Source organism: Tachyglossus aculeatus, chromosome X2 (genome assembly GCF_015852505.1).
Source record: "Tachyglossus aculeatus isolate mTacAcu1 chromosome X2, mTacAcu1.pri, whole genome shotgun sequence".
Lineage (NCBI taxonomy): Eukaryota > Metazoa > Chordata > Mammalia > Monotremata > Tachyglossidae > Tachyglossus > Tachyglossus aculeatus.
Window position 1 is genome coordinate 19,251 of NC_052100.1, and position 16,247 is coordinate 35,497.

The 16,247-nt window shown below is 50.8% G+C and overlaps 1 protein-coding gene across 4 annotated transcripts; it reads right to left on the reverse strand.

Moving 5' to 3' along the window:
* Positions 1-1,654: 1,654 nt before the first annotated feature.
* Positions 1,655-7,988, reverse strand: LOC119949681 (somatotropin-like). Of its 4 annotated transcripts, none has more exons than XM_038771591.1 (6): positions 7,863-7,988; positions 6,672-6,820; positions 5,935-6,033; positions 4,834-4,986; positions 3,758-3,763; positions 1,655-2,103 (listed from the first exon to the last, which is right to left on the reverse strand). In XM_038771591.1, the coding sequence occupies exons 1-6, from the start codon at positions 7,921-7,923 to the stop codon at positions 1,939-1,941; spliced, it is 633 nt and encodes a 210-aa protein (XP_038627519.1). In that variant the 5' UTR covers positions 7,924-7,988; the 3' UTR covers positions 1,655-1,938. The 4 variants fall into 4 exon arrangements, with proteins under 4 accessions (XP_038627519.1, XP_038627516.1, XP_038627517.1 ...); XM_038771588.1 differs by having other exon boundaries at positions 5,935-6,039; XM_038771589.1 differs by lacking the exon at positions 3,758-3,763 and having other exon boundaries at positions 5,935-6,039.
* Between the last annotated feature and the right edge of the window lie 8,259 nt (positions 7,989-16,247).

Sequence of the window (16,247 nt, forward strand, 5' to 3'; positions counted from 1 at the left end):
AATGGGTTATGGGTGAGCATTTTCTCACTCCTCCTGAGAACTGGTGTGAGAATCAGAATGTCCAGTTCTTCCTTGCTGGGAAACCTCCCTTTCTTCCCCACAAGTTTTCCTTCCCTCGACCCAACTCCGAATCTGAGCTGTTCCTCTATGGCTGAATGGGCATCTTTAGGAAATGGGCTACTTTATCCTTTGGTTCTCCACAGCCTCTGTACTCAGTCCTAAAACTATAGGTCAGGATAGAAGGATAGGGCAAGGTGGGATCTAATCTCACCCATCTCCTCACCCTAGGGGCCTCTGGGTGGCCGTTCTGGCTATCTGGTACGCCCCCCCTCCCCTTACACCCCAGGGAAGAGGAAGGGAGGAGAGAAGAGCAGGAAAATACTAAGACTCCAGGTCAGCCAAAATCTGCCCCCATAAGGAAAGGCTACTCATGGTTAATAAAGTTAATAAAGTGTTATTGAGGTGCCCTGGGAAGCTCACCAAAGGGACAGGAAATCTTTATCTTTAAAATCCCTAAAAGTCTCTGGAGTGCCAGGACCTAGTTAAAAGGACCTAGTAAGAACCTTTCATCTTGGTGGGATAGAAAAAGAGGAGGGAGGGGTTAGAATAGCCTTAACAGCCTCCACAAAACTGGTTGATTTACATACAATAGAGAAAGGGAAGAGCCTGTTTGTTTGACTTTACCCAATTACCCATCCCAAGGACACTGTAATCAGAAAGGGAGGTAAAGGGCCTCCAAAGGAGTTACTATTGATCTACAGGATCTCCCAGCCCCATGGGTTCATTCATAATCTGCTGACTGTTTCGGATGCTAGCTGGGGTTCGACCACCATCCATTCATTCAAACGTATTTATTAACTGCTTACTGTGTGCAGAGCACTGTGCTAAGCACTTGGGAAAGTACGAAACAATCAGAGGGCTTGGGAGGAGGGGTGAAGGTTAGGAAAAACTGGTATGAAATGTAAGGTGGTAAAATCAGATCTTGCTGTCACTGGTATACGATCAAACCCTCTGTTCCCCAGATAACTGAGGCATAGAGAAGATAAGTGACATGCCCAAGGTGGCACAGCAAGCAATTCGCACATCTGGGATTAGAACCCAGGTCCTTCTCACTCCCAGGCCTGTGCTCTCTCCACCTGGCCAAGCTGTACTCTTCCAAGCCCTTAGTACAGTGCTCCGGACATAAGAAGTGCTCCATAAATGCCTTTGATTCCTTGTACACTCCCCAAATGCCTGGAACAGTGATCCGCACTCAATGGATGCTCAGGAGATACTGTCGCTATTGACACTGGATGGTCTTCTCTTGGCCTCAGTGGGGCCCTAAGGAAATGGGTTGTGGACTGGGCCCTCAGCAGGAGGCTGGAGGTTAATTTTAATGAAATGATTCATTTAGTGAAATGATCAGGGGTTCATGATCAGGGCCTGAGACGATAAAGGAATCCAATGAGGCAGTTGGAGCAGAGAATTCAAGAAATTCAGTCTGATATCAATGAGAAGTGAGAGGCGGGACAGAAATTCTGGGTTTGGACGAGCCCAAAGACTGTGGGTTTGGGTTTCCAGGGAGCGCTGGGGATTCTGGGAGTATGGCCCAGAATCCTGGAGAACGTGGATTTGTCAGCTGGGCATTAGCTTTCACGTGAAGAAGCAGGGAAGCTGTGGGAACAGACCCAGGGTCTTTATTAAAAATCCCACTCTGCCAAAATTAACAAAGAGCCATTGTCCCCTCACCTTCATGATCACCCCCCTCCCACCCCTCGTTGGCTGTCCCTGGCTCAGGGATGCTGGGAACTCTGCCCCCCACCCCCTGCATAGGCCCATGTCTCAGGCCTAGATTCCTTCTCTGAATTCTCCAGTGATCATTCCATTTCACTCCTCAGGAGAGAGGAAGCCTCAGGAGAGTCCACCGCACTGTGCAGGAAGGAGAACCCACCTCAGCCATCAGCACATATCTGTTGTCGCACAGTACGACAACCGCAGATAGGTCAAAACCCGAAGCATGTCAGTTTTGAGGCAATATAACAAATCAGAATTTGCCACTTGCAAGTGCACAGTGTCATCATTTAAATAAAATCGCTTGTAGGTGGGAAGGTCGCAAGTCTCTTCCTGAAAAAGAACAAGGTCGATATGAGATGGAAAGCACAGCAGGGAGGCGAGCTCAGCCTGGGAAAACAAACCAGGCCATTGCTATTTTCTACCCCTTGACCTTTCCCTAGGGGACAGTGGGTCTAAGGGTGACTCGATGGGGGTTGCTGCCACCTGAAATCGGGGCCCGTCCTTGTGGGTGTCGAGTCAGAGACCTTGGGAGCAGGCAAGCAGAATGAGGATGGGGAGGGAAGAGTCACACACAGCTCTTCCAATGAGTCACAGTGACTAGGGAAGACTGAATGAAACCATTCTAGCTCTGATGACACCAGGTGACTGGAGGAATGGTGTGCTGGTTCTCCCCTCTGGAGACCTGCTCTCATGATTAGGGAAGGACCATCCCACAGCTCTATTTCTCCCCTCTCATTTGTGGTCAAAAATTTCATTACGAGGATGTATAGGGAAAAGTGGGGAATCTGAGCCCCACTTGAACCTTTTAGAATCCCTAACTTTCCTTTAGTTAAATCATTATGGAATTATCACCCATGCATTTATTCAAAGCCTCTTTGATACTTTTTTACCCATAAAAGGTCCTCAGGTAAAAAAAAAAACTGTCTCCTTAGCACTTACTATTTAAAGATGGACCTTCTTTTGTTTGACTTGGAGCTAACATCCTCAAGCTTCATTGGGTCACTTTTCCTCCAACTGGTCTGGTATTTGGTTACAATTCAGTATTTATGTTGCTCATACTCTTTCCAATGAAGTCAATTTCAGTACTGGCTCTGGAACCTGCAACATTTGAGCCTGAAAGATCCTTGCTTCTTTGATCTGCCCTTATAAGAAAGCTTCTCTATTCCCCCTGATCATCTTGGTGGTCCTGGCCTGTATCTCCGCATCTATTCCAAATCTTCCAAACACCAAGTTCCAAACAAGTCTATTTATCCTGATCCCGCTGGTTGCCAACAATCCAATGCATTTATTTTCTAGGGATAAGTGGATGAATGGAGAAATATTTGCACATTTTGGTTTCACTTTTGGCTAATCGTTTGACTTACTGCTGATTCTACATCAACCCTTCTCCATTCCAAATACAGTAGCCTCCACCTTTTCCTGGAAATGTTCCATTGAGTTAATTCCAGAGACCCTCCTCTTCCTTTAGATCTACCATCCCTAGGCCTTCTTATCTGGTTCAGATAAAAGAAGCAGCATGGCTTAGGGCATGGGACTGGGAGTCAGAAGGGCCTGTGTTCCAATCCCAGCTCCACCACATGTCTCCTCTATGATCTTGGGCAAGTTACTTCACTTCTCTGGGCTTCAGTTCCATCATCTGTTGAATGGGGATTGAGTGTGAGCCCCATGTGGGATGGGGATTGTGTTCAACCTGATTAACTTGTATCTACCCCAGAGTTTAGAACAGTGCTTGTCACATAGTAAGCACAGAACAAGTACCATAATTATTATTATTAACTATTATAAGATCTGACCCTGAGGACCTCTAGGGTAGAGTGTACCCACATAGACACATGGCTCTTTCCGCTCAGTATTTTGGCTCTGGACAAGTGGTCATTTGGTTTTCTGCTCCTGGCCCCACCAGGAAGAAGGGCAGTGTCACTGGCCTTCAGAGCCACAGACCAGAGCTGGAGGGAAAGGTTGAGAACTCAATGAGGATCCTTACTTTTCTCTTCAATGATGCCAGAGGGAAGCCCAGCCCAGGCAGTAGGAGGAGAAGCGTTCAGGTTCCGAAATGAGAAAGAGAGAGAGAAAGAGAGCAATGACGGCCGGTGTCTCTGTCTACATGACGTCATCATCCCCAAGAGAAGAATCCCAAAGGACACCCTGGGGCCGGTTCTAACTGCCTAGGCCCCACTGCCCCAAATTCTCCTTGCCTGAGTGTGGGCATTCTGGGCAAACCCTGGTGTAGGGGCACAGCAACCAGAGCTGGGTAGGCCCTGGCAGGGATGGGCAGGGACAGAAAGTGTCATTTGGTAGAGGCCAGACTGTGCAGAGACCTGGGATGATAATAATAATAATGATATTTGTTAAGCGCTTACTGTGTGCCAAGCACTGCTCTAAATGCTAGGGTAGATACAAGGTAATCAGGCTGTCCCATGTGAGGCTCACAGTCTTAATCCCCATTTTACAGATGAAGTAACTGAGGCACTGAGAAGTTAAGTGGCTTGCCCAAGGTCACACAGCAGACAAATGGTGGAGCTGGGATTAGAACTCCCATCACCTGCCTCCCAAGATCGTGCTTTTTCCACTAAATCACGCGGCTTCATCACCCAATGTCAGCTGGGTTATTCTGGGAAGACCTCTGGGTTGAGAAGAGTGTGAGCAGAGTGGGAGGAGGGGGTGGGCAGGTGGGGCCTGAATAGCCCAAGAAGAAGGAGCCGGAAGGTCGCCCAGGTTGACCAAGTCTTGGCTGCGGAAAGAGAAGGTTGCGAGGAAGAGACCATGCTGGCAGGAGAGGGGGCCACAGTGGGAGCATCTATGAGGATATTAAGGGACAGAGGGAGCCATTAGAAATCTCCACAAACCCTTACCCATCCCAACAGACAGATCTGCCTCCCTATAGACTCCTGGACCCTTGCTTCCACAACCCAACCTCCTTAACCTCCCTTCCCCAAAGCAACTCTCACTTCACATCTCATAAGCCTGCCTCCTTAGGCACTTAGGGCAGTTGTGAGTATAGAAGTGTGTTGTGGAGCACCCTGCCCCCAGCCAGCAGCCGGCCCTGGGCAGGACTATCACCTTCACATAACTCTGGATTCCTTGCTCCAGCAGAAACAGTAGGCTATAGTAATTGAAGACACGATGGGGCACAAGTCCAGGAAGAGGGAGGTCCTCAGAAGCAGTTATCCAGGCTTGAACGAGGTCTAACGCACTCAGCATCAACTGAGGCACCTGCAACGCCATAACAAGCAGCACTGAACTCATTCCATGTCCTTCCCCAAGGCCTGGGCTACAGCAGAACAGAACATACAACTCCAAAACTGTTCCCCCAACCAAGAGTCTCTCTCTCTCTTTCTTTCTCTCTCTCTCTCTCTCTCTCTCTCTCTCACGCACACACGCGCGCGCGCGCGCGCGCGCACACACACACACACACACACACACACACACACACACACACACACTAGTGCAGGTAAGAAGACCATCCCCCAACTCCCTCCCAGATCCTCCCCTAAGTTGGTAGGGGCAGCTCTAGAACTTAACATGCTGCGTGAGGGGAGAATTGCCCTGTTCATCCCCAGGTGTGTTTACAGGGTCCATTGTCCCCCATGATGGAGCATTTCTGTTGCCTGTCTCCCCTTCTAGACTATGAGCCCATCGCTAGGTAGGGACCGTCTCTACATGTTGCCAACTTTTACTTCCCAATCGCTTAGTACAGTGCTCTGCACACAGTAAGCGCTCAATAAATAAATATGATTGAATGAATGAATTTCTGCCTTCAGACCAGAGCCCATGAGGATGGGTGTCTAGAAGGGATCTAGTCTAGTGGTGTCTAGTCCCACCTCTCCCGGTGCCCCTGCAGGTCACGGATCAGGACTGACTATGGTCTCACCTTCCTGGGAGGTTACTCTCCATCTGGAACTCCCAGAAGATGTCGCTTCCTGGCCCAGAGCTGCTCCTGCCATAACCCCTTGGGGCCCTGAAAGACCCTCCATCGAGCTGGAGCCGAGAGAAATGAGCCTCAGGGTGATCTGACTGACCGAGACAGTCCGTCTAAATGGCCACCTCCTCCAGACAGAGTGGCCGGGTCTGGAGAGCGACCCCAGCCCCATGTGAAGAGAAACCGGGATATCTGATTCAACCTTCCAGTGCTAGAGCTCGGCTGGGAGCCGGGAGACTTACAGGTGTTTTTGACACTTCATCCACAGTGCGAGGATGAGGAAGGCCTGCAGTAACACACTCTGGAGGCACTATCTTTTTCATTGTGCTCAAATGGTACCGCTGCATCTGGGAAAATAGCACAAGCACACACAGAAATTTCAAAGATTAACAATATCATACCTGCACCGCAGATGAGAGCTCTTAGTTGTGCTCAAGTCTGTACCCTGAAACAACAGTGCAGGGTCCAGTTTCCCGGTGTCCCATCCCAGTGCAGGAACTGGACCAGAGACATTTGGTGAGGCTGGATAGGGTGAAGTCTAAACTTAGAGAAGTCGTCAGTGGGTCTGTTCTATCTCCCCATTTAACTGCAAGCCCCTTGCAGGCAGGGATTGATGCCTGCCTGTAACCCAGGATCTAGTGCAGGATTCCGTACTCTAGAGGATCAGTCTATCCTGTGACACTGCCCCTGAACGGGATCCAGGAGGATTTGGGTTCCCTGCAGGGATATGCCCCTTGTCCCATCACATCAGGTGGACCTACACACCCAGACAGATATCAGGCCAGTCCTTACTCCCCAGGTCCCTCTGAGCAGGGGATGACCTGATCCCAGATCTGAGAAACCCAGTGTTTCCCCAGACTGCAACCCCAGCTCTGCCCACCCAGCATGAGGCTGTGTTCTCTCCCCACTCCCACTGTTTGGAAGGATTTCAAGATCTTAGACTTGAGTTTCTGACCACACACTCTACTCAGGCACTTACATACTGATCATAGATATCTTCTGAAGCAAATGAAAGCATTGAAGCTACATGCCACATGAAGGAAAACATGTCATTAAAGAGTTCCGTTTCTGCTTGCCGAGGCAGAGTGGTCAGGGTCAGAGCGAGGAGTCCCGAGGACAGGTCGGACCCTGTGAATGAGAAGAGAAACCTTGCCCCGGCTGGGTTGGACAGAGAGTCGCGGACCCCTTAGGCAGAGTGGAGATCCCGGGCATCCTGGGAGACTGAATGGAGGAAAGGAGCCAGGGAACCAGGAGTCGTTTGCTCCTCGGGGGAGCTGTCAGAGAGTCCTCTGGATGCAGGACAGAGAAACACGTCTCCTCCCAGTGACAACATGCTAAAACTTCTGCCTGTTTCCCCACCACCCCCAGAGTTGGAGCTGGGAAATGGGGAAGACAACACAACTGCAATGTGTCCCTGAAGGGCTGTGGAGTGGCAGATGCCCCATCGGCTGGAGCCTGCAGACCGGAGCCCCAGGGCCATGAACCCGGTCCCAAAGGCCTCCTTGGGGCCTTGAGTCCAGTCCTGGATGCCTCCCCCGGAGCCATGGGAAACACCATTCAGGCAGAAGAGCAGTAGATAAGGGATTGTATCTGTTCCACCACTGCCCAAAGTTGGACACTTAGGTCCATTCTGACATCTTGTGGTTGGAAGGACAGCACCCCCTTAGCCTGATGGTCCAGGAGGGCTGGTCACCCTGCCCCGAAGTTCAGTGTCTCCTCCAGACACATCCTACCATCTGGGCCGGTGAAATCATCAGTATCAATTCTTTCTCCCTCCATGGTGCTCCCGGAGGGAGCCCAGTCACCTGGCTCCCACTTGGCTGTCTGTATTCCGGTCCCTTTACAGCTCTCAGCAGTCAGCCCCAGGACCTCCTAGGAGTTATCCTCAGCCTGGGAAGCCCAGCCCACTATCCAGCCATGGTTCCAAGATCCGGGGTTGAAAGTCTCACCCTGGGTTGTGTGGGGACCCTGTACCCCTAGGCCTTGAGCCCCTAAGCCCACTGCAGATACTGCAGCTACTGCTGATGGTTCCCACCACTGAGATGTGGTCCTGCAATCCCCCACCCCCATCAGCATAGCACTGACCCCCTCGGGTACTGTCACAAAGGAATCCAAACACGTCTATCTAGGAAACATTAGCGACTGAAGAGACAAGAAGAGGCAAAATTACTATGTCCTGGGAAGCAGCCACATGCCACCATGGGAAATGCCAGGAGCACCAGGAACTCCATCCTGGAATCAACTCAGAGAGAATCGTGATTCTGACAGACCCGTCTTCCTTCAGGAGCAGATCCAGAGCTGAATGAACAGAAGGGAGATTTTCCCTTATATCCTGGGAAAGCCTCAGGAGGGCCCTCCCCTGGAGGGCAGGGAATGGCCCAGGCCATGCTGCCAGAGCCAACGCTAGGGATCGGAGTGGCCCTACGGTTCCATCGCACCTGGAAAGGCAGGGAGGACCCCAGAATCGTGCGTGAGGGCAACATCTACACAGTCCTGCCACCATGCCCCACTGGGGACACTAGGGCCCATGGGAGCGAGATGAGATGGACGTTCAAGGAACCGGAAAAGATCGAGAAGGGAGGAATTCGGACCATTGGATAACAAGACGATTAATCTGTGGCCATGGTCACCCCAGCAAGTGTTCCCCGAATGAGTCCCTCCATCCATAGCGTCATCCTTAATACTGGACTCAGAGGCAAATTTGCCGGTGGGATTGGGGGTGCAGGGGGTTGAAATAATCGGCGCAGCCCAGGGGTCTCCACCACACATGCTTGCAGGTGCACAGACCTTCACGTGACATGCTCACATGTTTCTTGTTAGTACCACCTGGCCCTGTTATGAATCAGTCATCTATTGATAAATCATGCTTAATGAGTGCTTCCTCTGAGCAGAGCACTGCAACCGTTGTACTCTACCAAGAACTTGAGTTTAGAAACTCCTTCAGGGTAGAGTGTACCTGGAACGTGCAGAGCATCAGTACCCTCTCTCCAGCACCAATGACCACTTGGACACCAACCCCTTGCCTGGGCCTGCTGCACACAGCACAGTGAAAATGGGCCACCGACTGGAGGACCGAGGTCGGCAGGGTGGACACTGCCCATCCCCGATCCCAAGTCCCAACCACAACAACCCCTGTCCATAGAGAACTTTTTTGTCTCGATTGGCTGGACACTGCATTCCCGAGCAGCGGCTTCGCCCCCGGGATCAGCTCTCCTGGGCTCCTGACCAAGTTCATGGTGTCTCGGCAGTTGGGACAGCAGGTGGGGTGACGGACGGTGGACACATGCAGAGCTTGGGCCATGGAGCAGGTCCAGGCCTGCAGAGGGTAGTCCCTGTCAGCTTCCCAGATAGGAGAAAGCAGGAAGCAGATGCTGGCTAGGAAGTGAAATTCAGCAGGGTGGGCTTCTGAGAAAGGCCCTGAGACCAGAAGAGTCACTAAGGAAAGTATAAAGGGCAGTTGCAGGAGGTGTTTTCCTAGCATTCAGTAGTATTTACTCAACACTTACTGTGTGCAGACACTGTATGCATTTAGGGGAGTACAAAAGAGCTCAAAGACACAATCCTCACTGCCCCATAGAGTTTACAGTCTGGCAGAGGAGACAGATACTGAAACAATTGACAGGAGAAAAAATGAAGGTGGATATGTCCATGACAAGGTGGATATGTCCATGACTGAATGCTTCAGGAAGTTGTGGGGAATAAAACTAAGGACCTTTAGAGATTAATCAGGGAAGGCCGCCTAGGGGAGATGCCGTTTCAGAAGGGCTTTGAAGATAGGGAGTGCTGTGGACTGATGGATTTGAAGCAGTGCTGGACCGGTGAATTGCCAAGCAAGGGGAAGGGTGCGAGCAAGAGGCCGAAGGCAGGAGAGGTGAGGATGAAGTCCAGTGAGTAGGTCAGTTTGAGAGGAACAGCAAATGTGAGCCAGGGTGTAGTGGGAGAAGAGAGTGATTGGAGCCCTCGGAAACCTAGGGGAGACCTCCCCCACCATCCTGCCCCAGAGTCTGGCTCTGGGGCTTATTAGTCTGACTGCCCCTTATAACCCTGAATGACAGCCATCAGGGAGCCATACCCAGGCTCCCTTACCGTACAGGGAACAAGGCTTGCTCAGCCCTAACTCCGGGGAGGAGACCGCTTGGAGGGACAGAAGAGCGATAGGGCCAATGGGACCCACCTGAGGCTAGGGTGCTCCCTCTGGGGTTGGGGGCTGCAGGGTGAAGGGTAGCAGTGATGGGAGAGAAGTGCTTTTTTAATGGTATTTGTTAAGTGATTACTATGAACCAAGAACAGTACTAAGTGGTGGGATGGATATGAGTTAATCAGTTGGGACACAGTCCGAGTCTCAGTTTTCATCCCCATTTTACAGATGAGGTACCTGAGGCCCAGAAAAGTTAAGTGACTTGCCTAAATTCACACAGAAGATGTGGTGGATCCAGGATTAGAACCCAGGTCCTTCTGACTCATAAGGTCCAGGTTCTATTCACTAGAGTGCATAGATAGGGGGCTGCTTCCTCCCAGGATCCCTGCCTTCTCTTCTCTTCTAAGTCCCCACTCAAGAAGAAGAAGAGACTCTGACTGAAGTCCCAGGGGAGCAGGAGAATCTCTCTTCTCTATGTTCTACCGAGCCACACACCATGGACCCCTCAAGATTTGCTCCTGGGATTCCCAATAGACTGCAAGCCCCTCAAAGGTGGGGAGCACAGCTCTGCCCCCCATTTCATGCTCCCCAAGTGCCTAGAACAATGCTCCACTCAGTCGATGCTCCAGAAATATTGTCGCTATTGATAGTGGATGGGAAGGCTCGGTGGCCTTCTCTCAGCCTCTGTGAGGCCCTGAGGGTCTGGGCTTGGAGGTTGCCTTAAGTGAGATTGTCTGGAGGAAATCAGGTCTCCCAACCTCCAGACTCTCCTGCTCCAACTGATACTGCAAGCTGCTGCTGCTGGTGCCGCAGCTACTGCTGCTACTAGACATCTCTTCTTTCTGACATGCCACCGATCCATATCTCTCCTCTCCTCCAAACCAACCTCTGGCTTTCTGTGTCCCTTCACATCAAACAAGAATTCCTCACAGTCATCTTCAAGACTCTACACCATGTGCTTACCCATCTGCAATCTTCACCCGCTAGTCCTCAAGGCACTGTCTTCCCTCCTCCCATGGCAAACTTCTAACTGCTCCTCGCTCTCGACTTTTTCACCTCCACCACTTCACTGGAGCTGTGTGCCAGCTTGAAACATCCCCCCTCCTCATAACACACACACCAGGGCTTGCCTAAGATCTCTCACTTCTAACAAGGCTCCCCTGACAATTTCCCAGCATCTAAACACATTAATCAATCTTATTTCAGTCGATCATATTTATCGAGTGCCGAATGTGTGTAGAGCCCTGTACTAAGCGCTGAGGAGAGTACAATACAACCGACTTAACAGATGAGTTTCCTTCCCACAACTAGCTTACAGTCTAGAAGGGGAGAACTCATTAGCATTTACCCTCAGCACTCATGTATATATATATGTTCATTCAACTATATATTTTAGAACCCTAGTTATAAATGTTTTCATGTTTATCTTCCCAATTAGAGAGTAAGCTCCTTGAGATCTGGGAACACTTCACTTGTTTATTCTGTGCTTCCAAGCACCCAGTACAGTGCACTGAAGCAAGTAGGCATTCAATAAAAGTCACTGCTGCTGATGCTGCTATGACTATGACAACTACCACCACCACCACCACCACCACCACCACCACTACTACTACTACTACTACTACTACTACTACTACTACTACTACTAATACCGAGGTGATGAAAGGATAGAATGAAGCAGTAAGGCTCCAGGAAATTCTGTCAGAGATATGCAACACCAAAAGTCTGATTCTCAATCAGGAGGGAAGCCTGAGACTGGGCTAGGTTTTCTGGGCAGTGTGGGGAATGGGGAGAACACCCAGGAATCCTGAGGAATGTCATTCACCATCTAGGACCTCCAGTAGTCAGCGTTCCTCAGGTACACCTCAACTTTCTCCATGTCCTTCTATAAGCAATACAGCTTAATTGCATTCCTCATCTGCACCTCCGGCGGTGTCATCTTCTGAAAAGTGGCCATAGTCAATGCTGTTGTAGTTAAGGCGAAGGAGCTGATGTAGAATTTCCTGGAAGAGGAAATGGGCAGTGTAACGGGAGAGTCCAGGGGGCAGAGCTTGGCCTGGGGGAGTCCAGGATGCAGAGCTCAGCCTGGGAGGACCACCCAGATGTCCAGGTGCTGCAGTCACCTGAGCCAGCCCACACTTTGTTTTTAATAGCATTTGGTAAGTGCTTACTATGTTTCAAGCACTGTTCTAAGCACTGGGCTAGAGACAAGCTAATCAGATTGGACACAGTCCCTGGCCCACACAAGGTTCACAGTCTCAATAGAAGGGAGAACAGGCATTTCATCCCCATTTTAGAGTTGAGGAAACTGGGGCATCGACACTGTCTGTCCCTGATCCCGGATCTCATCGTCAGCAGCTTCTGCCCTTGCCGTACCTTTCTGTCCTCATCAGGTGAATGCCGTGCCCTCATCCACAGGTCAACATTTTGGGATCCCAGCCAAGGTCACGATGTCTTGGCAGTTGGGCCCACTGGCAGAGGAACAGATCTTGGTCATGTCCCCTGTGCTTTGATGGCCAGGCACGGAGGCTGGCATTGTGGTCTGGAATCTCTCCTCTCGAACACTAGTCTGCCCTGGTCAATGCCTTGTGACCAGTAGGGTGCTGTGGGATTGTGAGCGGGACTTGGCGTTGGCGAGAGCAGAGCATTCCCTCCTACTCCTGGGGAATTCTTTCACTCGGATCCTTCATGAAGAATCTTGGAGACCATCGTTTCCATCCTGATCCACGGCTGGCTGGAGTCCACCAGATGGTTACAGTTGGCCATTCTGTGGCAGAACTGGGGAAGTGTTCAGGTCACCCAGAGAGCTCCGATCTTGGCCTTGAGAATGATAGCGAGTGGTCAGTTTCGGGGGTGAGGTTGGGGGGTGCCCATGCTGAAAAGTGAGCATGGTTCCCAGGGATTTTATGCTTAGGGAAGCATGTTGCTTAATGGATAGAGCATAGGCCTGGGAGGAAGAAGGACCCGGGTTCTAATCCCAGCTCTGCCATGTAATAACAATAATACTAATAATAATGGTGTTTGTTAAGCGCTTACTATGTGCCAAGCACTGTTCTAAGCACTAGGGGGGGATACAAGGTAATCAGGTTGTCCCACATGGGGCTCACAGTCTTAATCCCCATTTTACAGATGAGGTAACTCAGGCACAGAGAAATTAAGTGACTTGCCCAGAGTCACACAGCTGACAAGAGGCGGAGTCGGAATTAGAACCCATGACCTCTGACTCCCAAGCTTGTGCTGTTTCCACTGAGCCATGCTGTTTGACCTTGAGTGAGTCACTTCACTTCTCTGAGCCTCAGTTACCTCATCCATAAAATGGAGATTAAGAGTGTGAGGCCCATATGGGACAGAGACTGTGTCCAACCTGGTTAATTTGTATTTACCCCAGCACTTAGGAAGTGCTTGGCACATAGTAAGGAGTTAACAAGTACCATAGTTATTATTACCTTGGGGAAGTCATTTCACTTCTCTGTGCCTCAGTTTCCTCAACTCTAAAATGGGCATTAAATACCTGTTCTCCCTAGTAGTTGGACTGTTAGCCCCATGTGGGACAGGGACTGTGTCCAATCTAATTAACTTGTACTTACCCTTGCATTTAGAACAGTGTTGGACACATAGTATGTGCTTAACAAATATAATTTAAAAAAAACTAATAGGGATGCTCTAATCTGCTCTTGCTGTGGCTCTCAGAGCCTCTGGGAGTTAAAACTTTTTTAGGAGCCGGTAGCAGTAAGGCCTCTTCTTTACTGACACAGTGGTAGTCATTGTTTAGCCTGCAGTCTCATTTTGACTGCCACACTCCATCCCAGCATGGAAAAATCCAATTCTGAGCAAAACATAGCCTTTGCCCAACTTTGTATTCTAAAATGTTACAGCTACTTGGGTCACATATATTACATATTTAACTTTATATTTTTACATTTACTGTCCTTTCAACTCTCTCCTTCCCAAGAAGCAGAATTGATTATTTGTGTATTATTTCCCAAGAAACACATACCCTGCCAAACTAAAAAACACCCAGTCTGCAGGAGAAACATTAAGTTCTCTGGTGTAATTCTGTAATGGATTTGCCTTTCCCAAAGTCAAGAGGTTGTGCCCATTCCCCACTCCAGGCTGCTGCTGCCCGCTCACACACGACCATCATTATCAGTAAAAGCAGTGCCCACGCGAGGCCGAGGTACCACAGTGGCTGCCCAAAACTGAGGCACCACAGTGCCCACCCGAGACTAAGGTGATGAAGATGATGATGGCATTTGTTAAGCGCTTACTACGAGTCAAGCATTGTTCTAAGGACTAGGATGGATACAAGCTAATCAGGTTGGACAGAATTCCTGTCCCAAATGGGGCTCACAGTCTTAATCCCCATTTTACAGACGATGTAACTGAGGCCTAGAGAAGTGAAGTGACTTGCCGAAGGTCACGTGGCAGACAAGTGGCAGAATTGGGATTAGAAGCCGGGTCCTCCAGACTCTCAGGCCCAGGCTCTATCCACTAGGCCATGCCCACCCGAGGCAGAGATGCCGCAGTGCCCACTCAAGGCTGAGGTGCAGCAGCACCCACTCGAGGCCAAGGTGCCATAGCCCCTGCCTTGCCACGGGAGTCATTCGTTAGAAGCAGCCAGGAAGGGGGGAAATGACTCCAGGTAGTTCATCCTCCCCAGGACAGGGGACCAGAGGCGTGGGTGGCCTGGGCCAGCCCCCAATGACAATCAACTAAGCAATGACAGCACTGGAAAAGGAGGGAGAGAGAGTGGCCTAGTGGATAGAGCATGGGCCTGCGAATCACAAAGACCTGGGTTTCAATCCTAGCTCTGCCACTTGTCTGCTACGTATCCTTGGACAAGTCACTTCACTTCTGTGGACCTCAGCTACCTCATCTGTAAAAAGATGAAAACTAGACTGTAAGCCCTATGTGGGAGAAGGACTTTGTCCAACCTGATTAGTTTGTATCTACCCCAGGGCTAAGAAGAGCACCGGGCACAAAGTAAGCACTTTAAAGATACCATTAACAATAAAAAGGAGGGTGAGCCAGCAGCGCACAGCAGGAAGGGGAGCTAATTCACTGAAAGCCTACAGTACACAGCAATTGGAGAGTTCAGTAGAAGTAAGAGACACAGTTTTAAGTGCCCTCTCACCTTCCTCTTCCTTCTCCCCTCCTCTTCTCCACTCCACTCTCACCTTCCTTTTTTTCTCCTTCTCCCTTATTGCAAGGCTTCCAGGGGTTGGTGCAGTGAGAGGGGAAGGGAGGCATGCCCCCCCGAACCCCATGAAGCTGGGCCATAGAGGAGCTGTGCCCCCCGGGACTACCCTCAACCCCCCACCCCAAACTCCCATGGTTGGCATCTCTACGGTGGCCAGCAACCACACCCCCACCTTTCCCATTTCACTGGGCCCCGAACCCCGGGCTGCATGCCCACATCTGTTCCAGGGGCCGACTGACTGGCTGATCAGTTAGCCGACTGGCAGGCGATGCACCCCAACCAGTGCCCTGCGCGGGAAGCTGCTGATGTTCTGCTTGGAAAGGTTTTTCTTTTGGTCCAGTGACTACGCCAAGTGAAAGAGTCCATGCTTCACTTGAGTTTTTCCACAGTGCACTCCACTCCGCAGAAGGGTGGAAACAAGAGTTTTTAGGAGGAGAGAGGGGGTGAGACCCAGGACCCAGGTAAGCAGGCAGGGTAGGTCCCATGATGGCATTTTCTAGAGGGTCCCAGCAGGCGCTGTTTGGGGCTGGGCTTCCGAGGCCCGTGGGGTCTTCAGGCACCAGGGGATTGCTGGGTGGGAGCTCTGGAGTAATGGGATTGTGGAAGCCATCCCAGGGGTCAGACGTCCAGGTCAGAGGTTCCCCATTCAGGGTCATCTAGACAGTCCCTTACAATAGCCACTGTGGGATCCTCTAGCAGGTAGCAGGTAACCTGAAGCAACCCCCGACCCAACATCCCCAGGCCTGTCAAGGCTTTCCCCGCAAGAGCTGAGCACTGGGAAAACCTGCCACTCCCTTGCAATTCCCATTAGACTGGAAGCCCCTCGAGGGCAGAGAGCATGACTTGGTCCTCCCAGTGCTCCAGAAATACTGTTGCTATTGACAGTGAATGAGAAGGCTCGATGGTCTTCTCTCAGCCACTGCAGGACCCTGAGGGAATGGGCTGTGGGCGGGGCCCTTGGCAGGGCCCTGGAGATCACTTCAGGTGAGATGATCAGGAGGAAATCATTGCATCAGCCTCCACACTGGTCTCCCATCCTCTTGCCTCACCCTGCTCCAATCAATACTTCCTGTTGCTACTGCTGCATGCATCTTCTTCCCTAAACGCCCTCTCCCCACATCTCTCCTCTCCTCAAAATCCTCCACTGGCTCCCCTCGTCTCTTCACATCAAAGAACTCCTCACAGTCAGCTGTAAGTTTCTACACCGTCTAGCCCCC